General features: G+C 37.4%; 1 protein-coding gene across 1 annotated transcript in view; it reads left to right on the forward strand.

Annotated features, from left to right (window-relative positions):
- The first annotated feature begins 6,570 nt into the window (after nucleotides 1-6,570).
- The window catches only part of LOC131496454 (coiled-coil domain-containing protein 144A-like), a 52,914-nt gene continuing 36,520 nt past the window's right edge, over nucleotides 6,571-22,964 (forward strand). Inside the window, exons 1-6 of the mRNA XM_058702011.1 lie at nucleotides 6,571-6,596; nucleotides 7,735-7,905; nucleotides 10,118-10,151; nucleotides 10,731-10,866; nucleotides 20,591-20,804; nucleotides 22,622-22,820. Coding sequence (XP_058557994.1) covers nucleotides 6,571-6,596; nucleotides 7,735-7,905; nucleotides 10,118-10,151; nucleotides 10,731-10,866; nucleotides 20,591-20,804; nucleotides 22,622-22,820 — 780 coding nt within the window. The remainder of the gene's footprint in view (nucleotides 6,597-7,734; nucleotides 7,906-10,117; nucleotides 10,152-10,730; nucleotides 10,867-20,590; nucleotides 20,805-22,621; nucleotides 22,821-22,964) is intronic.

Raw genomic sequence — 22,964 nt, forward strand, 5'->3', positions numbered from 1 at the left:
TTCATTCTGACAAGTAAACCTGCCAGTTATATACAGTTTTTGGATTTTAGGGGGCCCAATATTGTGTTTACTTGCTACTTATTCTTTTAGTTGTATTTATGTTAGTTTTCATTATGGTGAAATGTATCAAAGGAATAGCAAACTTCCTTTATATTTATTAAGGAAACTAAAATATGGTGGCAAATTATTATAGGACTTTAAAAATTCTTGCCAAAGATTATGAGCCCTCAATATCTGAAATAAAAAGATGAAGTTGTAATTGATCACTTACAAATAAGAGCGAGCTTTGCTGGTTAGGTATAGTCGTTTCTAACAGAGCAGTCTGCTATTCTTATACAGGGTTTGGGGAAGAGTGGAGTTTAAGGATGGGGGGACTTTCAGAAAATTAAATGGTTTGTCATCATCTGAAGCACCATGCTTATTTGGGTGATACTGTTGTGGATTGGTTGCCACGCTGAAGCATGTGTATTGGAGTCATTTTTGTCCTTTATTTGCTGTCTTCCAGAAGGAAGGAGCTGAAATGGATTGGTTGGTGAGTAGGGCTGGTGCACATTGATTAACACATTTAAAACTGATTCTGGTGGCTTCTTGTTACCATGGCTACGTGTTAGGGTTTCTTTTTGTTTTGTTTTGTTTTGTTTTTTCTAAGTTTGAGGTGGCTTTCACCAGATGTTTTCTACTTAAAAGTTGCTTCTATTGACTGGGTTCAAAATGAAAGCTATTTCAAATTCTATAATTACAGATTCATTTTTGAAATTTGAGTTGAGAGGAATTGTTTGACAATTGCTTTCAGAAAGATTCTTCTTTTCTTGGATGTTATTTCCACGAAGAAAGTTATCTGTATAACAGTTTTTGAAAAAAAATTGTTAGTTTTGTTTTTGTTTTTGGTGCTCTTCGGGGCTCATGTTTAAGTCTTAAATAATCTGTGGGAAATTTCATTATTTTTGGAAATGTACGTAGCTGTATGGTAATAATATTCTGTTGCATGCATTTAGTCCATGAAAACAGAATTATAATTTTCTTTTTGGTGAATCCCCCATTTTTTTCTATCAGGATTAGATATTAGGCTAAAAGTATACAAAATTTACCAAATCATTTTTTTTAATTGTTTAAAATGTTTCTTCATTTGGAGAGAGACAAAGTGAGAGTTGGGGAGGGGCAGAGAGAGGGGGAGACAAAGATTCCAAAGCAGGATCCAGACTCTGGGCTGTCAGCACACAGTCCGATGTGGGGATTGAAGCCACAAACCCTTAGATCACAAACCGAGCCAAAGTCATACACTTAACGTACTGAGCCATCCAGGCGCCGCAAACCATTTTTTTTTAAACAAAAGCACAACTAATCAGATGATTGTTATTTTTGAGTGATAGATAATAACATATGAGTACTTTTGAATTTTTTAAGTTTTTCCAGATTTATGAGATATAAGTAACATACATCTGTGTAACTAACTGTAAGGTGTACCTGTATTAATTTGATACACTTTTATATTGTCAAATGATTACCACAATAGTGTTAATACTTCCATCATCTCACATAAATATCATTTTTTGTTTGTGATGATCTAGTCTTGTAGCAACTTTCAAATGATATGATACAGTATTGTTCACTGTAATCACCATCCTGCACATTAAATCCCCAGAATTTATTAATCTTGTAACAGGTAGTTTGTACCCTTTGACCAATATCTACCCATTTCTCACAGCCTCCTAACCCTGGCAACCACCAGTCTGTTCTGTTTCTTGTGCAGTTTTTTTTTAATTCCACATATAAGTCAGATCATGCAGTGTTTGTCTTCTGTGTCTGACTTCTTTTCACTAAGCATAAAGCCCTCAAGTTTCACTCATGTTGTCACAAATGGCAGGATTTCCTTCTTGTTTGTGGCTGAAAATATTCCATTGTAACTGTATACCATATTTTTTTAATCCATGGATCCACTGATGGATGCTTAGGTTGTTTCTTGACTATTTTTTTTAATTTTTTTTAGCATTTATTTATTTTTGAGACAGAGAGAGACAAAGCATGAACGGGAGAGAGTCAGAGAGAGGGAGACACAGAATCTGAAACAGGCTCCAGGCTCTGAGCTGTCAGCACAGAGCCCGACGTGGGGCTTGAACTCATGGACCGTGAGATCATGACCTGGGCCGAAGTTGGCCACTTAACCGACTGAGCCACCCAGGCGCCCCAAGTTTCTTGACTATTGTAAATAATGCTGCAATAAAGATAGGGCTGCAGATATCTCTCCAAGATAAGGATGTCATGGCTTTAAGATATATACCCAGAAATGGGATTATTGGCTCATATGGAGGTTCTATTTTTAGTTTGTTGAGGAGCCACCATACTGTTTTACATAGTGGCTGTCCCAATTTACAGTCCTACAGGAGTACAAGGAATCCCTTTCCTGTACATCCTTGCCAACGATATCTCTTGTCTTTTTGACAATAGCCATTTTAATAGGTCAAAGTGATATCTATATACTGCAGTTTTGATTTGCATTTCCCTGATGAATAGTGATATCGAGCACCTTCTTGTGTACCCCTGGCCATTTGAATATGTTTTGAGGAGAGACGTCTTTTAAGGTGCCTTGCCCAGTTTTTAATTATATTTGTTTTTAGCTGTTGAATTGTACGAATTCCTCACACATTTTAGATATTGACGTTTTTCATATTTGTAGCTTGCAAATGTTTTCATCCTTTCCATAGGTTGCCTTTCCGTCATGTTGCTTGTTTCTTTTGCTGTGCAGAAACATTGTTGATTGCATTGGTTGTTTTTGCTTTTATTACTTGTACTTTGGATGTCCTATCCTAAATCATTCGTAAGATCTATGTCAAGGAGCTTTTATCCTCTGTTTTCTTCTAGGAGTTTTATGATTTAAGATTTTATATAGAAGTCTTTATTTGCGTTTGGGTTGACTTTTGTGAGTGGTGTAAGGTAGAGGCACAGTTTTATTCTTTTGCATGTTAATATCCAGTTTTCTCACCATCATGTATTGAAGAGATTACCTTTTCTCTTTTGAGTATTCTTGGGTCTCTTAACAAAGAGACTTTATGCATGGGTTTTTAGTTGACTTTATGCATGGGTTTATTTCTGGGTTCTTGATTCTGTTTCATTCATCTTTGTGTTTTGTTTTTTTGTGTGTGTGTGTGTGCAACTTCATACGGTTTTTATTACCATAACTTTGTAATAGTTTGACACCAGCAAGTGTGATGCTTCCAGCTTTGTTCTTCTTTCTTAGGATTGTTTTGGCTATTTGGGATCTTTCTTGTTCCTTACACATTTGAGGAATGCTTTTCCTATTTCTGTGAAAAAGGTCATTGGAATTTTGACAAGGATTGCATTAACTCTGTGGGTGGTTTCAGGTAATGTGGATATTTAATGATACTAATTTTTCGAATCCATAACAACGGGGTATCTTCCCATTTGTTTGTGTCTCTGCTATTTCTTTTACCAATGTCTTGTAGTTTTTACTGTACCTATCTTTCAGAAATCCTTGATTAAAATTATTCCAAAATATTTTGTTCTTTTTGATGCTTTGGGGAAGGGGATTTTTTCCTTATATTTCTTTTTCAGCTATTTCATTGTTATTGTTTAGAAATGTAACGGATCTCTTGATGCTGATTTTGTAATTTTTTTTTACTAAATATAATCTATTGTCAAATTGGTTTCCATACAACACCCAGTGCTCATCCCAACAGGTGCCCTTCTCAATGCCTATCACCCACTTTCCCCTCTCCCCCACCTCCTATCAACCCTTAGTTTATTCTCAGTGTTTACGAGTCTCTTATTGTTTGCCTCCCTCCCTCTCTGTAACTTTTTTTCCCCATCCCCCCCACCCATGGTCTCCTGTCAAGTTTCTCAGGATCCACCTATAGGTGAAATCATATGGTATCTGTCTTTCTCTGCCTGACTTATTTCACTTTGCATAATTCCCTCCTATTCCATCCACGTTGTTGCAAATGGCCAGATTTCACTCTTTCTCATTGCCAAGTAGTATTCCACTGTATATATAAACCACATCTTCTTTCTCCATTCCTCGGGTGATGGACATTTAGGCTCTTTCCATAATTTGGCGATTGTTGAAAGTGCTACTGTATACATTGGGGTACATGTGCCCCTATGCATCAGCACTCCTGTATCCCTTGGGTAAATTCCCAGCAGTGCTATTGCTGGGTCCTAGGGTTGTTCTGTTTTTAATTATTTTAGGAAGCTCCACACTGTTTTCCAGAGTGGCTGCACCAGTTTGCATTCCCACCAACAGTGCAAGAGGGTTCCTGTTTCTCCACATCCTTGCCAGCATCTGTAGTCTCCTGATTTGTTCATTTTAGCCACTCTGACCAGCTTGAGGTGGTATCTCAGTGTGGTTTAGATTTGTATTTCCCTGATGAGGAGTGACGTTGAGCATCTTTCCATGTGTCTGTTGTCCATCTGGATGTCTTCTTTGTGAAAAGTGTCTATTCATGTCTTCTGCCCATTTCTTCCCTGGATTATTTGTTTTGTGGATGTGGAGTTTGGTGAGTTCTTTACAGGTTCTGGATATTAGCCCTTCCTTTATGCGATATGTCATTTGCAACTATCTTCTCCCATTCTGTCGGTTGCCTTTCGGTTTTGTTGATTGATTCCTTTGCAGTGCAGAAGCTTTTTATCTTGACGAGGTCCCAATAGTTCATTTTTGCTTTCCATTCCCTTGCCTTGGGAGATGTGTCAAATAAGAAATTGCTGCGGCGGAGGTCAAAGAGGTTTTTTTTCCTGCTTTCTCCTCTAGGGTTTTGATGGTTTCCTGTCTCACATTCAGGTCCTTCATCCATTTTGAGTTTATTTGTGTGTATGGTATAAGAAAAGTCATCTAGTTTCATTCTTCTGCATGTTGCTGTCCAGTTCTCCCAGAAGAAAGAGACTGTCTTTTTTTCCCATGGGATACTCTTTCCTGCTTTGTCAATGTTTAGTTGGCCATACATTTGTGGGTTCACCTCTGGGGTTTCTATTCTATTCCATTGGTCTGTGTGTCTGTTTTTGTGCCAATACCATACTGTCTTGATGATCACAGCTTTGTAGTAGAGGCTAAAGAGACAGAGTGTGAACAGGGGAGGGGGAGAGAGAAAGAGAGAGAGAGAGAGAGAGAGAGAGAGAGAGAGAGAGAGAGAATACAAAGCAGGCTCCAGGCTTCGAACTGTCAGCACAGAGCCCAATAGAGGGCTTGAACCATAAACCATGGGATCATGAACTTAGCTGAAGTCAGAAGCTTAACTGACTGAGCCACCCAGGCACCCCTGCATCTTTATGTTGATTTGGTATCCTTCATCCATGGAACAGCTTTTTGGTGGTATCATCAGGATTTTCTATATATAAGAACATATCATCTGTAAACAAAGACAGTTTTACTTCTTCTTTTCTGATTTGGATGCCTTTTATTTCCTTTTCTTGCCTGACTGCTTTGGCTAGGACTTCCTCTATCCTGTTGAATAGGAGTGGTCAAGTGGGCAACTTTGCCTTGTTCTTGAACTTAGAGTAAAAGCTTTCCGTTTTTTACCACTGCATATGATGTTGGCTATGGGCTTATCATATTGGGCTTCATTATGTCCAGGTGTGATAATTCAGTACCCACATTGTTGAGAGTTTTTATCTTGAAAAGATGTTGAATTTTGTCAAATGCTTTTTTCTCCCATGCTGGGATGATGATATGATTTTTTTATCCTGTTAATGCGGTGTATCAAATGTATTTATTCGATTTGATTTCTGAAGGATAATTTTGCTGAGTAAAGTATTCTTGATTGGTAGTCTTTTTTCTCTTAGCACTTTGAATATGTAATCCCACTGCCTCCTGGAATGTAAGGTTTCTGCTGAGAAACTAATAGCCTTATGAGGGTTCACTTGTAGTCACATAGTCTTTCCTCACTCTTTTTCATTCTTTTGACTTTGTTCTCTGCTGACTGGATAATCTGAGAGTTCCTGTCTTTCAATTCACATTTTTTTTTTTTGCTTGACCCATTTCCTGTCAGTGATCACTCTTGCTTTTTTCATCTCCTTCATTATACTCTTCAGCTCCAGGATTTTTGTTTAGTTAGCTTTTACTATTTCCAGCTCTTTGTTAAGCTTCTCATTTTATTCATAGAGTGTTTTTCTGATTTTATTGAATTGGCTTTTTGTGTTTTTCTTGTAACTCACTGAGTTTCCTTAAAACTGCTATTTTTGAATTCTCTTTTGATTAAATTACAGATCTCCCTGTGTTTCCGATTGATTACTGGAATATTATTGTGATCCTTTGATGGTATAACATTTCCTTGATATTTTATATTCTTTGCAGTTTTGCATTGCTGTCTTTGCATTTGAAGTAGCAGTCACCTCCTCCAATCTTTAATGACTACCTCTTCAGTGTGTCCAAACCTGATTTTTTTGCTCCGGTGGGATGCTGGAAATTCTCTGCAGGACACCTGGTTTTCCAAAAAGGCTCTCTCATCCACGGGTGATTATCTTAGAGAGTGTTTTCCAGGGAGGGGCTCACCGATGTGGCTGAGAGGGAGGGGCTGGAGGCGCTTTATGGGCTATTGCTAGGTCCACAGATTAGACTGTAGTATGTCTGCCTGTTACCTGATGCACGGGTAGGCAAGACTTGTCCTCGGTCCCTTGGAATACGGTGCTAGATCCCCACAGCTCCTGCAAAGGCAGTTTTGCCCGTGGGTGGATGAGATGCCAGTTTGTTGTAGGTGGGGAGACGCAACAACGTACATCTTGTTCAGCTATGATACTGATATCGCTCTGACATATGGGTATTTTATTTTTTTCTTTTTTTTTTTTTTTTAAATTTTTTTTCAACGTTTTTTATTTATTTTTGGGACAGAGAGAGACAGAGCATGAACGGGGAAGGGGCAGAGAGAGAGGGAGACACACAGAATTGGAAACAGGCTCCAGGCTCCAGGCTCCGAGCCATCAGCCCAGAGCCTGACGCGGGGCTCGAACTCACAGACCGCGAGATCGTGACCTGGCTGAAGTCGGACGCTTAACCGACTGCGCCACCCAGGCGCCCCCATATGGGTATTTTAAAAGTAGTTTTCCCCCTAAGATATTTCCCTGATTTCTTCTTTCATGTTATATGGACCTCCTGCTACTTTAAAACTTTGTTGAAATTAAGCATTCTTATATTTAAAAGCAAAGCCCAAAATAGAGCACACATCTAGTTATTACTCCCATGTCTAAGAGTCACTGCCTTTAGGAAATGAACTCTAACTTTTTAGTGTAACCTTCAAGGTTCTTCAGAATTTCTTTCCTGACTGATCTCTTACTACTTGCTTCCATGTATTTTATGGTTTTTTTTCCAAGTTCCTATAAGCTTATACTTTTTCCTTTCAAGGCACCTAGATGCCATCTGTGTAATTTTTGTGCTCACATTCTAATCTCTAAGAAAATGGTTTTCTCCCGTTTCTTTCCCTGGCGACCTCTGCTGTTTATTTTCCCTCTTCAGTAAAGCCTTTCTCGTCCTCACTTACAGCTTTTCACATGTCAATTCTTACAAATCACATTGTATTCTAATTGTATATTTACCTGTGTTTGAAGCAACAGATGAGTATTTCCTTTTGTACGGTTGGTACTTCAGCACTGTTCTCTGAATTAATCAAATTAAGTCAGATGGGTAAAATTCAGAACTTGATGAAAATTGTCTTTTTATTCTTTATCAGTAAAATTATTAGAAAACATTGGCTTTTTTATGGCTTTTTAATGGCTTTGTTTTTTTTTTTTAAGGAGGGAACCTGGTTTACATGTGAAGAAGTTAAAGAAAGGTGAAAATGAAAAAGGGACATCAAAAGGATCTGTGATCACACCAGTGTTGCAGAAGGCAGATTCCCTAACTGGTGGTCCACTACAAAAGAATGATGGCAGCCATTTCAGTGAAAAGGATCAGCATGAAAGCAGGTAAAATCTATAGATTCTTTATGTGCCTGTGAAGGAATTTTAGCAGTGATTACCTTTTGTGGAAATAAAATGCTGTAGTGCAGGTAGGTCCAAGCTAAAGCAAGAAATACTCAACATATCAAACACACTGCTTGAAAAGTTGTGATGAGGGTAAATGACTTTGTCAAGGAGCAGTTTGAGTAGTCACCATGAAGCATGGAAGATGAGTAAGTGTAAACAACTCCTTACAGCATTTTAATAGGGAAAGGTAATAGAGAAATGGATGATAACTGAAAAAGAATGTGAATTGCAAAGGCATTTTCTTTCTCTTTTTATTTTAAGATGGGAGCTTTTAGAGAATGTATTCTGTTGGAAATGATCAATAGAGATAGACATGGTTAGTTAATTTAATTTTGTTTGCATTTGCAAACATTAGGAAGTTTGTTGATTGTATTACATTATCTTTTAAAAATTATAGTAATTGTCTTTATTACTCTTATTCATGTGATTTTGTGCAAGAAGTTGATTTATTCTGAATTGGTTCCACAATGGGGTATTCTCATACAATTGAATGTGCAGATTTAAAAATATATATGTATGTATCCAAGTATATATATATATATATATATATATATATATATATATATATTTGTATATATGTATATATATAAAATATATTAAATTAAATTAATTAATTTATTAAATTAATTAATTTAATTAAATAATTAAATAATTTAAAATAAGTAAATCAATTTAATTTAATAATTTAATTAATTAATTAATTAAATATATATTTATATATATGGCTGTATAATTTCTTATATGTATGTATATGTATATTTATTATATGTATATTATATGTATAATATACATATTATATTTTTATGTATATGCATATGCATAATATACAAATTATATGTATAATTTCTTATATATGTATATATAAGTATATGTGTATAAGTTCTATATGTATATATTTGTATACACACACACACTTATCATAAATGTATGCAAACACTGAGGCCATTCTGAATAAAACTAATCCTTCCTTGATGATTTTACATATCCAGTGCCTTTGATAGTATCACAAATAGCTATGATTGTGTTAGGGACTTTAAAGTATCTGGTTCTATTAAATTAATATTATTTACGTTCTGGGGAAAGGGGAAGATTTTGTTTATTTACAATTGGAAAAGAAACTAGTAATCCATAACAGATTATTCCTTTTGGACTAGAGAGCTCTAAATTACCAAAACCATGCTTCCTGTACCAACAGTGCCATTGACACAGATTGTATGCTCAATAAGTATGTGTTAAATGTGGAATTAAACAGTGGAATGAATGAATGAATGAATGAATGCCTGTTGAGGAACTTCTCTAGAAGAAGCAAATCTTTAGTTTACTGAAAGTAGATTTCTCATCTTGCCAAGTATAAAGTCTCTTTAAAAATGTGTAAGATTCAGAAATTGTTATGTATCACTATAGCTAGAAATCGAATCATAATATAGATTCATTTGCTGTCATATTAGTTAGAAACACTGGAGTATTACTTTAACCACATAGTATAAAACACATGCTTTGAAGGCACATTCCTGGGTTTGAATTCAGGGTCTGTTCTTGGCCAGCGACGAGGTCTTCTTGGGAAAGTCACTTCGACTTTCTGTGCCTCATTTTCTTCCTGTGTAAAATACCTAATATAATAACCTACTTCATAGGATTGTTGTGGGGCTTCAAATACCTTGAAGACATGTAAAGTGCTCATAGTAATGCCTAGAGAGTAGTTGCATAGTGAATCTTCAACACGTTAATATCATGATTGTTAAAAAGGGGTTCTTTCATATAGGGACTTAACTTGCACTTTCCAAGTAGGTTTTAGTGCCAGTAAAAGTTTATTTTTAGTAAAATGACAACAACACAAACAATGGTATCATTCCTATCAAATAATGCAAGTAGCATTAGGATTTTCCTTTGCTTTTGTTAGTTAGTACCTAACTTTAGTACTTTGTTGTGCTCGCTTCAGCAGCACATATACTACAACTGGATACACCTAATCCCTTGTTAATATTAGCAGTAGTATGTTTTCTATGTTGTTTAATGTTACTCTGTTGTTTAATCCCCTTTGTAGAAAATTAGATTCAAATGCAGAGATTTTATATCAGAAACAATAGGTTTAGATACGCTTTGTATTTTAAGTATTTAATATTTGCCTGAAAAGAATTGTTTTTTTTTTCAGACCTGCAAAGAAAATTTCTAAGAAAAAGAACAAGGTAAGCAAAAGAGACAATGTAATTTTATTTTATTTATTATTTGTTTTATTTTTATTTTATTATATTATTTTGATACATATTTGTTAGGAATATTGTTCAGTGGCAAAAAATTACTTTATGAAAGATGTAGTGAAAAAATAGAAAATCTTCCTTTGTTGTAGAGACATTTGCTGTGAAAAAGTTATTTAGAAATACTAGCTATGGATAACAGTGTCTTTTTGATAAAAATCCGTTCTTTTAAAAAGTCTCTATGGTTTTGCTTTTAAATGTTCATTCACTTATTTTTAAAATGTATTTTGAGAGAGAGCACGCACAAGTAGGGGAGGGGCTGAGGGAGAGGGGGAGAGAGAATCCCCAGCAGGCTCCATGCTGTCATTGTGGAGGTCAACGTGGGACTCAAACTCAGGAACCCTGAGGTCATGACCTGAGCCAAAATGGAGTCGGATGCTCAACCGATTGAGCCAGTCAGGTGCCCCTGTTTTTGCTTTTATAAAAAGATGGCTATTTATCACTTCTCTACAACTAGTATATTTTATAAATATTTGGGGGACATTTTGAAATGGTATTATTCATTGGTAGGTCAAAAAGCAAATTACTTCTATGGATGATCTTGTCGACTTCATTCAGTCATCTGAAGCAGCTTCAGAGCATTGTGAGTTGCCTTACTCTAAGAATTTCATGTTGCTGATTGAACAACTTGGCATGGATTGTAAAGGTACGTATATTGCTGTAGTAATATGTGCACACCTTGCCTACTACTGCACCATAGAACACTGCTGTATTATAGAGCTGCTCATCTCAGAAATATGTTTTATATTAAAATAAAAGCAGAACTATTGTATCCTCTCAGCCAAAGAGTCATCATTTCTACTGTACCTTTCTTAGAGGGAATGGCACATCTAATGTGTTTGTTAACTCTGCTTCTCTTCTGTGCCTTCACCCAGTTCAGGTCATTATTTTTCTCCTAGATGACTGAAATAACTTCAGGACTGTTTTCCCTGCTGTTCTACCTCCCAGGACCTTGGTCTACACTGCAACCATAATTAGTATATGTTTTAAAACAATGTGTCTTTCATCATGGTACCCCCTTGCTTAAAGCTTAGCTAGTACTTCTCATTGCTATTAGGTTAAAGGCCACAGTCCTCTGGCTTCATCTTGTATTGTTTTACATCCTTCTTTCCGTCTGTGTCTTATCCACTGTTTTAGACATTTCTTCCTGTGAAAGAGCTTTTCGTTTCCAACATTTTTAGTTCATATATGAAGTTTAGTTCATATATGAAGTGTGTCATTTGATAGTTTTGACATATGTTTACACGTATGAAACGATAACCATAATCCAGACAGTTAACATATTCATCACCCTTAAAAATCTCATGTCCCTTCATATTCCCTTATTATGAAGCTGCCAAATTGTTTTCTAAAGGAGTTGTACGGTTTTCCATTCCCAACAGCAGTCTGTGAGAGCACCAATTCCTACATACATATTCATGAACACTTAGTATTGTCAGCTTTTTGAATCCTAGCCATTCGGATGGATATTTAGTATATATCTCATTATGGTTTCAATATACATTTCCCTAATAACTGATGAGCATATTTTCATGTGCTTGTTTGCCATCTGTGTATCTTCTTTGAATTGTCCAAATCTTTGGTTGTTTTAAAAATTTGTTTGTTTGTTTTCTTACTTGTTGAGTTTTCAGAATTCTTTGTATATTCTAGACACAGTTCCTTATTTTGTTTTCTTTTTTTTGTGGTTGTTGTTGTTGTTGTTGTTTCCACTGAGGCATTTTATTTTCACATATGTATTACATCCCTAGAAAAAGAATCCCAGGATTTCCCCTTCTGTGTGTTTTCATCTTCCTTCTTCATGGTCCATGACTGTAGCTGAGGTGGTCAGTATAATGAAACCAAACTGAGCAGATTATTCTGCCATTTTTCTAGATCTTTGCATTTTCCATCAATTCTGGGGCCAGTCACTCCATGCTTGCTTAACCTGCCTGTGAGTTTCACAACAATTTACCCAACTCTTTTGATCATCAATGATTTTAAATTCACCAGTGTAACCATGCTTCATCATCACAGTTAGAAAGTGGACAATGTCTTTGGAGCATGGCCTAGTAAGAACCTGGCGTTTGCTTCTCTTTTCAGTATTGTTATGCTTTGGGAAGCATCTGCCACGACATTCACTTGCATCATGATGGTGGCACAGAAAGATGGTGGAAAGAGCTAGGTACAGTTCCTTTCTCACCTCTCTTTTTTTTGCAAGGTTTTTCTTCTCCCACTCTGTGACTTTTCCTTGTCTCAACAGTGTTCTTAAATTTTTTTTCAACGTTTTTTATTTATTTTTGGGACAGAGAGAGACAGAGCATGAATGGGGGAGGGGCAGAGAGAGAGGGAAACACAGAATCGGAAACAGGCTCCAGGCTCCGAGCCATCAGCCCAGAGCCTGACGCGGGGCTCGAACTCACGGACCGCGAGATCGTGACCTGGCTGAAGTCGGACGCTTAACCGACTGCGCCACCCAGGCGCCCCTCAACAGTGTTTTTAAAGAGCAGTTTTTCTTTTTGGTGAAGTCCAGTTTACACATTCATTTGTTCTTGTATGATTCTTGCTTTTGGTTTTCATATCTAAGAAATATTTGCATAGCACAAGGTCACAAAGCTTTTATCTCATGCTTTCTTTTAGAAGTTTTATAGTTTTTAGGTCTTACATTTAGATCTATGACCTATTTTATATTCTTTTTTTATTTGTGAAACAGAGTATGGATACAAGTTAATTCTTTTGCATATGGATATCTAGTTGTTCCAGCACCATTTATTGAAAAGGCTGTGTTTTCTCCACTTTATGCCATTGTTCCTTTGTCATAATAAGTTGGCCACATATGTGTGGCTTTATGTATGGGCTCTATTCTGTCTCATTGATCTCTTTGTCCATCTTTGTACCAATATTATGCTGTTTAAATCACTGCCAGTTTATAAGGATTTTTGAAATCAGGTAGTGTTTGTCGTCCTGCTCTGTTCTTTTCAGTGTTCTTCCGCTACTCTGGATCCTTTGCATTTCCACGTGAATTTTAGAATCAGTTTGTCTGTTTCTTAAAACAAACAAACAAACAAACAAACAAACAACAACTCTGGTGGTCTTCTGGAAATTAAGTTTAGATTATGTTGAATCTACAGATTTATTTGGGGAGAATTGGCTTCTTGACTCTATTGAATCTTTTAACCCCTGAACAGAGTATATATCTCTCCCTTGATATAGGTCTTTTAAAATTTTCTCAGTAATATTTTGTAGTGTTTAATGTATAGGTCTTTCTGTCTTTTATGATATTAACTGTGATTATTTTTTTATTTTAAGTGCAATTGTAAATAATACATCTTAAATTTAATTTTTTTTAATGCTTACTCTTGAGAGAGCGACAGAGCATGAGTTGGGGAGGGGCGGAGAGAGAGGTAGACAGAATCTGAAGCAGGCTCCAGGCTCCAAGCTATCAGTACAGAGCCCGACGTGGGGCTTGAAATCACCAACGGTGAGATCATGACCTGAGCCTGAGCCCAGTGCTTAACCAGCTGAGCCACCCAGATGCCCTGAAATTTTAATTTTTGATTCTTTATAGCTAATATATAGAAATACAGTTGATTTGTGTGTAATGATTCTGTATCCTCCAACCTTGATAAGTTTATATGTATGGATATATTTAATATTAGAGAGAATACATGAGCAGGGGAGAGGGGCAGAGAGAGAGAGAGAGAGAGAGAGAGAGAGAGAGAGAATCTTAAGCAGTCCCCATGCTCAGTGCGAGCCTGACATAGGGCTCCATCCCATGACTCTGGGATCATAGCCTGAGCTGAAATCAAGAGACAGACATTCAACCGACTGAGTCATCCATGTGCCATAATACATTCATTTATTAATTCTAGTAGCGTTTTTCTTAATCCTGTCAGATTTTCTACATAAGCAAAGGTCATAAAATTCATTTTTAACTAATATTTTACTAACAATGGTAAATATTGTAGACTTGTAGCCAATACATTCTCTGTCACAACTAATCAGCTTTTCCATTGTACTATAAGAGCAGCCAATAGATACTGCATAAATTAATGGACATGGCTGTATTTTGATAAAATTTAATTTACCAAAACAAGTAACATGGACCATAGGCTGGAGATTGCCAACTTCTATTTTGTGACCATGTCCTTGCTAGTAGAGACAGTTTCACTTCATTTTCTATCTGGATGTCCTTTGTTGCTTTATCTTGTTTGATTGCATTGGCTAGACCTGCTAGTATAGTGCTGAACAGAAGAAGTCATTCAGTGAATGTCATTCCTGTCTTCTTCCTGATCTTATAGGAAATGCATTCAGTTTTTCACCATTGTTTATAATGTTAGCTATAGAGTTATCATGACTTGTTTTGTTTTGTTTTAAATCATATTGAAGTTCCCTTGTATTCCAGGATTGCCAAAAGTTTTTATCTGGAATGGATGTTGAATTTTGACAAGGAACTTATTTTATCTACAGAGATAGATACGGTTTTTGAATCTTAAACCAACTCTGCATTTCTGGGATAAACCCCATTTGGTAATAACAAATTATCCCTTAGCGTATTGTTAGATTCCCCCCCCCCACAAACACACATGGCTGTAGTTTAATTAATTAATTAATTAAATATAATTTATTGTCAAGTTAGCTAACGTACAGTGTATACATCGTGCTCTTGGCTTTGGGAGTATATTCCCATGATTCATTACTTACATACCACACCCAGTGCTCATCACAACAAGTGCCCTCCTCAATGCCCATCACCTATTCTCCCCTTCCCCCACCCCTCCATGAACCTTCAGTTTGTTCTCTGTATTTAAGAGTTTCTTATGGTTTGCTTCCCTCTCTGTTTGAAACTATTTTCCTCCTTCTATTCCCCCATGTTCTTCTGTTAAGTTTCTCAAAATCCACATATGAGTGAAAACATATGATATCTGTTTTTCTCTGACTGACTTATTTCACTTCACATACTACCCTCCAGTTCCATCCATGTTGTTGCAAATGGCAAGATTTCATTCTTTCTCATTACCAAGTAATATCCATTGTATATATAAACCACATTTTCTTTTCCCATAAATCAGTTGATGGACATTTGTGTTCTTTCCATAATTTGGTGATTGTTGATAGTATAAATGTTGGGGTACATGTGCCCCTATGAATCAGCACTCCTGTATCCCTTGGATATATGCCTAGTAGTGCAATTGCTGGGTTGTTGGATAATTTTATTTTTAACTTTTTGAGGAACCTCCACTCTGTTTTCCGGAGCAGTGGCACCACCCATGCATTCCCACCGACAGTGCAAGAGAATTCCCATTTCTGCACATCCTCACCAATGTCTGTTGTTTCCTGTGTTGTTAATTTTATCTACCCTGACCGGTGTGAGGTGGTATCTCAATGTGGTTTTGATTTGTATTTCCCTGATGATGAGTGACGTTGAACATTCTTTCATGTGCCTGTTGGCCTTCTGGATGTCTTCTTTGGAAAAGTGTCTATTCATGTCTTCTGCCCATTTCTTCCCTGGATTATTTGTTTTTTGGGTGTTGAGTTTGGCCAATTCTTTCTAGAGTATGGATACTAATCCTTTATCCGATATGTCATGTGCAGATATCTTCTCCCATTCCGTTGGTACCTTTTAATTTTGTGGATCGTTTCCTTTGAAGTGCAGAAGCTTTCTACATTGATGAGGTCCCAATAGTCCAATTTTGCTTTTATTTCCCTTGCCTTCAGAGATGTGTTGAGTAGAATTTGCTGTAGCCAAGGTCAAAGAGGTTGTGGCCTGTGTTCTTCTCTAGGGTTTTGATGGTTTCCTCTCTCACATTGAGGTCTTTCATCCATTTTGAGTTTATGCACGGTGTAAGAAACTGGTCCTGTTTCATTCTTCTGCATGTTGCTGTCCAGCCCTCCCAGCACCATTTGCTAAAGAGCCTATCTTTTTTCCATTGGATACTCTTTCCTGCTTTGCCAAGGTTTAGTTGGCCATACATTTGTGGGTCCATTTCTGGATTCTCTATTCTATTCCATTCGCCTTTGTGTCTCTTTTTGTGCCAATAGTATACTCCCTTGATGATCGCAGCTTTGTAGTAGAGGCTAACGTCTGGGATTGTGATGCCTCCAGCTTTGGTTTTCTTTTTCAACATTATTTTGGTTATCTGGGATCTTGTGGTTACATACAAATTGTAGGATTGTTTGTTCTAGCTCTGAGAAGAATGCTGGTGCAACGTTGATTGGGATTGCACTGAATGTGTAGATTGCTTTGGGTCATTATCGACATTTTCACAATGTAGCTTCAATGCCAACTTCGTGAAAGCTTGTCTTATCTCTCTACTGCTTGCAGTCCTGGATACTCCAAGTAAACTGTAAACATCCAGATCTGTGCCCACTAAAATGGCCATATACACTATTAGGAAACAGAATGACCCTTTTCAGGTCCCGGACGTAGTCATTTTCATTGAACCAGACTCCCATTCTTTCTCTGATACAAGTTCTGATGAAAGTGAACATTCATATATACAGCTGGTTCCAACTGAGAGGATATGCAGGTTTGAGAACTTGTGTTCACGTTACTCCAAGAGCGAATCAAGCATCATGAAATTTTCTCCCAAAATGTCAATCTGTGTAGGCTCAGTAATCTCCACTTCCTCAGATCACAAAAGATATCAAAATACTTTGAGGAATCTAACCTTCTTAACATTCTGTTTCTCCTTTCTTCCTTTAATCCTAAATGTCTAAATCTTCTCCTTACCTGCGAATGGTCTCTGGCTCATTTCTAACTCCTTGTCATGCAGCCAAAACATACGTTTGTAAAGTATAGCGGTGGAGGTAACAAATATTCAGACTAAAATAAGCAACCAGAGGAAAATCGAGAACATATTGTCCAATACCACCATGGGACAAGTGGTTCTCCTAGGGGTCCTTCTCAGCGTGGGTGTGGTGGACTTGATCTGCGCCAAGCTTCAGGGCCAGGTAGAAACTGCCGGTAAATGCAATAGGAAGGATTTCTGGCTGCCATCAGCCCAGAATAGGATGTGGGGAGAGGGGAAGGATGGGGACATCCCATGAAAGAGAATGCTGGCATATGAAGTCTCTGGCAGGACTAGGGTGAAAAGAGCCTGAGTAACTGAAGCTTAAGTGAGAGAAAGGGTCGCAAGAAGCTGGGAAGCGAAGTCAGAAGAAGGCTGATGATGTAGGTAGTGAGAAAAAGGTGGGGAGCTAGAACACAAAACTCATAGCAGGGGCGGAGATGAAGGGAGGAGAGACAGGTGCACAGGCATTGGGATTTCCCTTCCAGAAGGCCATGCCTCTGCCACTGCCGCCGCCTCCCGCTCCAGCAGAGCCTGGGGCCCGGCCCATGCCCACCTCAGTCTAGGGGGGTCGCCTCCTACAGCTACTCCCCCACCTTCAATTCCCGGCAGGTGGCGGACCCCGCCCCCACAAGGCCAAGTGCCTGCTGTGAGCCTGTGAACAAAACACCTGCTCTCCAGCCACTGCCAGGGTGGGGCGGGGCAGGGCGGGGCACTTGGGAAGCTGGGGGAGGAGCCACAAAGGCAGCAAGGAGCACCGCACTTCCCTCTTCTTTTTTAATGTATACATTCAGTGCTATCAGTCTTCATGTGAGTGCTACTAGGGTAGCACTACAAATTCTACTATGTTTTCATTTTCATTCAGTTCAGAATCCTTTCTATTTTTTTTTCTTTTTTCATTACTTCTTTGACCCAGGGGATATTTCGAAGTGTTCTGTAGTTCACAAACAGTTGAGTATTTTCCAGAGATATTTTTGTGCTTGTTTTTGATTTGATTGTTTTGTGGTCAGGGAACACACTATTATGACTTCAGGCCTATTGACTTCTTCCTTTTATTAAGGCTTATTTTTGACCCAGAACATAGTCTTTTTTGGTAAGTGTTCCATAGATCCTTGAGAAGAATAGTGGTGGCCAAGTCTACTATGCCCTTGCTGATGTTGAGCCTATTGAAATATCAGACTATAATTGTGAATTTGCCTATTTCTATTTTCAGTTCTATCAATTTTTACTTCATGTACTTTGAAGCTATTAACAGATACATGAACATTTAAGATTGCTCTTAATTGACCCTTTTATGATTATATAATGACCTGTTTACTGCTGGTAATGATTTTTTTGCTTGAAACTGTTTTGTCTGCTATTCATATAGCCACTCTAGCTCAGCCTTCTTTGGTCAAGTGTTAGTGTGGCATATCATATTTCTATCTTTTGAACAAATTTCTGTCTTGACATTTAAAGTGCATTTTGTATAGGTGGCATATAGTTGAGTCTTCCTTTTTTATCCATTTTGACAGTCTGCGTTTTAGTTGAGGCTTTTAGACCGTTTTCATTTACTGTGATTTTTTTTCAATATATGAAATTTATTGTCAAATTAGTTTCCATACAACACCCAGTGCTCATCCCAAAAGGTGCCCTCCTCAATACCCATCACCCACCCTCCCCTCCCTCCCACCCCCCATCAACCCTCAGTTTGTTCTCAGTTTTTAAGAGTCTGTTATGCTTTGGCTCTCTCCCACTCTAACCTCTTTTTTTCTTTTTTCCTTCCCCTCCCCCATGGGTTTCTGTTAAGTTTCTCAGGATCCACATAAGAGTGAAAACATATGGTATCTGTCTTTCTCTGTATGGCTTATTTCACTTAGCATCACACTCTCCACTTCCATCCACGTTGCTACAAAGGGCCATTTACTGTGATTTTTGAGATAGTTGATTTGAATCTGTCATCATGCTGTTTGATTTGCATTTGTCTTATCTGCTCCTTGTTCCCGTTCTCTTCTTTTTCTGCTTTCTTTTAATCGAGTAATTTTTATGATTCAGTTTTATCCATTTATTTATTTATTCACGTATTCATTTATTCATGTATTCATTTTTTCACTTATTTATTTAGGCTTCCTAGCTAGAACTTTTCAGTTTTGCTGCTTTAGTTGTTGGTTTAGGGTTTATAGTCTATGGCTTCAGCATCACAGTCTCCCTTCCAGTAATGTTATACCACATCGTATATAGTTTAGGCAAATTACAAGAGTTGACTTCCATTTCTTCTTTCCTAGACAGATCCTTCCTGGGTCAGCGGGATTATAGTTTTCATGAAATTTAGGAAGATTTGGGCCATATTTTTTTCCTGTCCCTTTCCCCTGCCTCTTTGGGCAATTGTATATTTCCCAGTTGAAGTTTTCTCCCAGGTTTCCAATGTTAAACTTCAGTCTTTTGTTTTGTGATGTCTAATATGTGTTTATTCCTACCCATCGTATTGTTCATGGCTAACATAATTTACATCTCTGTAAGTGCTATTTGGTTTTTAAAACTATAGCTTCTATGCCTCTAGTTATCTTTTCATGCTTTGTTTGGAGATATAGTTAAGTTACTTACAAACAATTGGATCCTTTAATCTTGCTCTTACGAATTATTGGCTGAATCCAGAGTGGTGATCAGCCTAAGGCAAATTATGAGTTTTTCTATCTTAGCTAATGTGAATAGACACTGTCCCTCGTGCTGTGGGAGCACCAGGCAGTGTTTCCTCTACTCTTTTCAGATTTTTTTCCCTTGATGACTAGGAAGTAACAACCATGTATGCACTGGTTGTTACTCTGCTGAATAGCCAAAGGGGACCCTGTGCAGATGCCCAGGGTTCTTTCTGTGTCCTGCTTTCTCCTCTCCTGGATGCTGACCTGTCGTCTCTATCTGTCTTGACTTCACCACACTCTCAGTTTTGCCACCTTGACACAAGGAGTATGGTGAAATCTACTTAAATAATTTATGTCTCCTGTGTCGTAGCCTGAAAACTCTCTCAAGGGAATGAGTTTGGGCATACGTGTTAGGCTAACGTGTTTTGTTTTCAGGGATCATTGTCCTTCATTTTCTGAAGATCTGTGTCTTGAAAATCATGTTAAAATTGTATTTTGTCTGTTTTGTTTTTGCTTGCTTCAGGTAGGAAGATAGGAAGATCAATCAGTATGGGTTACCCCATCTTGTCCAGAAGTAGATTACAGTGGAACTTCAGCACATGCTCTAGACTGTCGAGAGTGCTTGTCTTCCTCCTTTGCTTAATTGCCTCCTGCTCCTCCTTCATTCCTCAGTATAGTTATCTCTTCCTCAGGGACATCTATCTTCCTTGGGCCCAATCTAGATCAAGTTATGATCACAGAACTCTGTCTTCTAATAGGAACTATCTGAATTTAGAATTACCGTTTGAGTTGTCTTTCTCCTTCACTAGACTTTAAGCTAATCAAGAGCCAGGGGTCTTCTCTATTGTATCTGTAGAGCTGAGTATAACATCTTCCAATGAAGGTATATATTTATTCAATGTTTGAATGAGTGAATTGAAGATGCACAGGCCTGTATATGCAAAAAGTACTCATCTATTTTATTTCTGTTTCTTCTCTGATGCAGATTATGCTGGCTTCTTGAAAATCCAAGATATACGTGTTTCCTATGAGAAATTAAGGAAACTTAACAAAAATCACTGTAAACTTCTTATGGGAAAAATGACAAAAATGGAAAAAATGGTTAGTGCACTACAAAACGAGCTACAAGAAACCAAAGACATGATATCACGGTTAGAGCATCAAAAAGTTGAATGGGAACGTGAATTCTGCAGTTTGAGGTACAGCATCTTGGCTTTAAGGAAATATTTCAACTGTTTCCTTTTTTTCCAAAGATGTGTAGAGGCAGTTTTGTAATTGCTGACTTACCTTATGGGATTTTTCTGGAAAGAATACTTGTTTAGTGTTGTGAGGTGTGCGATTCTTGGAAAAAACACAGCAAGTTCTTAACAGTGAATACTTCTAATACTTTAATGTATATTCCAAATCACAATTTTAATGGCCATATAAAAGTCCACCATAGTCCAAGAAACATCATTATTTAAGAGATTGAATTCTGCCTGTTTTTCATCTTTCTGTATTTTAATTAATGCTGTCAAGAATGTCTTTTATAGAAATCTGTTTCTACATGTCTGGTTACTTACTTGGAATCAATTCTTCAATATAATGTTATCTGGATAAGGTATAAAAATTTTAAAAAAGGTCTCTGATCCATATTTTTAAATTGTTCTCAGGAAAGTTTATATTACTTTCTGTACCTACCAACAGAGTATAAAATGGTCATTTTTCTCAAGACAGTAAAATTCCCCAAAATTGATTCCGTTTGCTTCTTAACATGCAGGGGTTAAAAGGTAAAGTGGGGGTGCCTGGGTGGCTCAGTTGGTTAAGCATCTGGCTTCGGCTCAGGTGATGATCTCGTGAGTTTGAGCCTTGCTTTGGGTGGGCTCGAGCCCGGCTTTGGGTGAGCACGAGCCCCGCTTCAGGTGAGCTCCTCTTCTCTCACTGTCTCTCCCTCTCGGTCTGCCCGTCATGGGATTCTGTCTCTCTTTCTCTCTCTCTGCCCTCGCTCACTTGCGTCATCTCTCTCTCAATAAAAAATTTAAACAAAGTAAAATGGGGGCGCCTGGGTGGCTCAGTCAGTCAAGCATCCGACTTTGGCTCAGGTCATGATCTCAGGGTTCGTGAGTTCGAGCCCCACATCGAGCTGTGTGTTGTCAGTGCAGAGCCCACTTTGGATTTTCTGCCTCCCTCTCTCTCTCTATGCCCCTCCTTTGTTTGCATGGGCTCTCCCTTTCTCAAAAATGAATAAACTAAAAAAAAGTAATACAGAAAGTGATTACTGATAAGTTTTTTCAACATCTCTGTCATAGGTAGATAAAATTAATTCAAAAGTGTATGCTGAAAGGTCATATTACTCTTTATTGTTTACTTAATTAATACGTATCCTGTCGTGTTCTAGAATGGATGTTTAAGTGATTCCTAAAGTAGGTATGCATCAACAAGGTAAGTTGCAAGTGTTGTGGAAGAAGAAACAAAAAGCATAGGCAACAGATATTAGACTAGTCAGCGTAGTCTTGGATGACAGTAATCTGCACATGTATGTTGTGTAAACAACATCCACAGATGCTCTCTTTCACTGCACATCATTTTTGGAGGTACCTGTAAGGTTTCATCAAGTGGAGATTTCATTTCCAGTGAGTTGATAAACTTGCTTATAAACAGCAACTTCTCTTTTTAATGAGAAACTGAATTATCTGTCCTATGGAGGAATAATTATACCTGTGGGAAAGGGGGTAATTTTCAACTCTAACTTTCCTGAATAATTTCAAACTTCCTTTCCTACAACATCTACCAGAGTTATTACTGACTGAAACTAACGAAGTTGCATAATGCTTTCTCCTGGCTTTTTTTCAACTGTATATATGGTTTGGAAGAGATTGAAGTGACAAATTAAAAACATGAGCCCTACAAGAAAAACAATCGGAAAACATAGAAATTTTTCATTTGGATAATAAGCCAACATTTGTGGAACCAGATCATCAAATGAACTTTTTATGTCTAACAAAGCAAATTTTAAAAGAAGCACATGTAATTGCAGATGTACCTTAAAACAAGAAGAAGAAGAAGAAGAAGAAGAAGAAGAAGAAGAAAGAAGAAATGCTGATATGTTATATGAAAATATTAGGGAAAAGTTAAGAAGAAAAGAAGACGAATATAAGAAAGAAGTTGAAACAAAACAACAAGTTGAACTCGCTCTTAGAACGCTAAACATGGAATTGAAGGCCACCAAAAATCAGGTAAATCAGTTTTTGATAAAAACTGTATTTCCAGCCATATTACATAGTGTAATATTATACATATATATTTTATAGTATCCCTTTGACTCAAGATATATTATTTAGGTTTAAAATAAATTAAAACATGGGATTATGTTCTTTTGA

Source organism: Neofelis nebulosa, chromosome 15 (assembly GCF_028018385.1).
Source record: "Neofelis nebulosa isolate mNeoNeb1 chromosome 15, mNeoNeb1.pri, whole genome shotgun sequence".
Taxonomy (NCBI): Eukaryota; Metazoa; Chordata; class Mammalia; order Carnivora; family Felidae; genus Neofelis; species Neofelis nebulosa.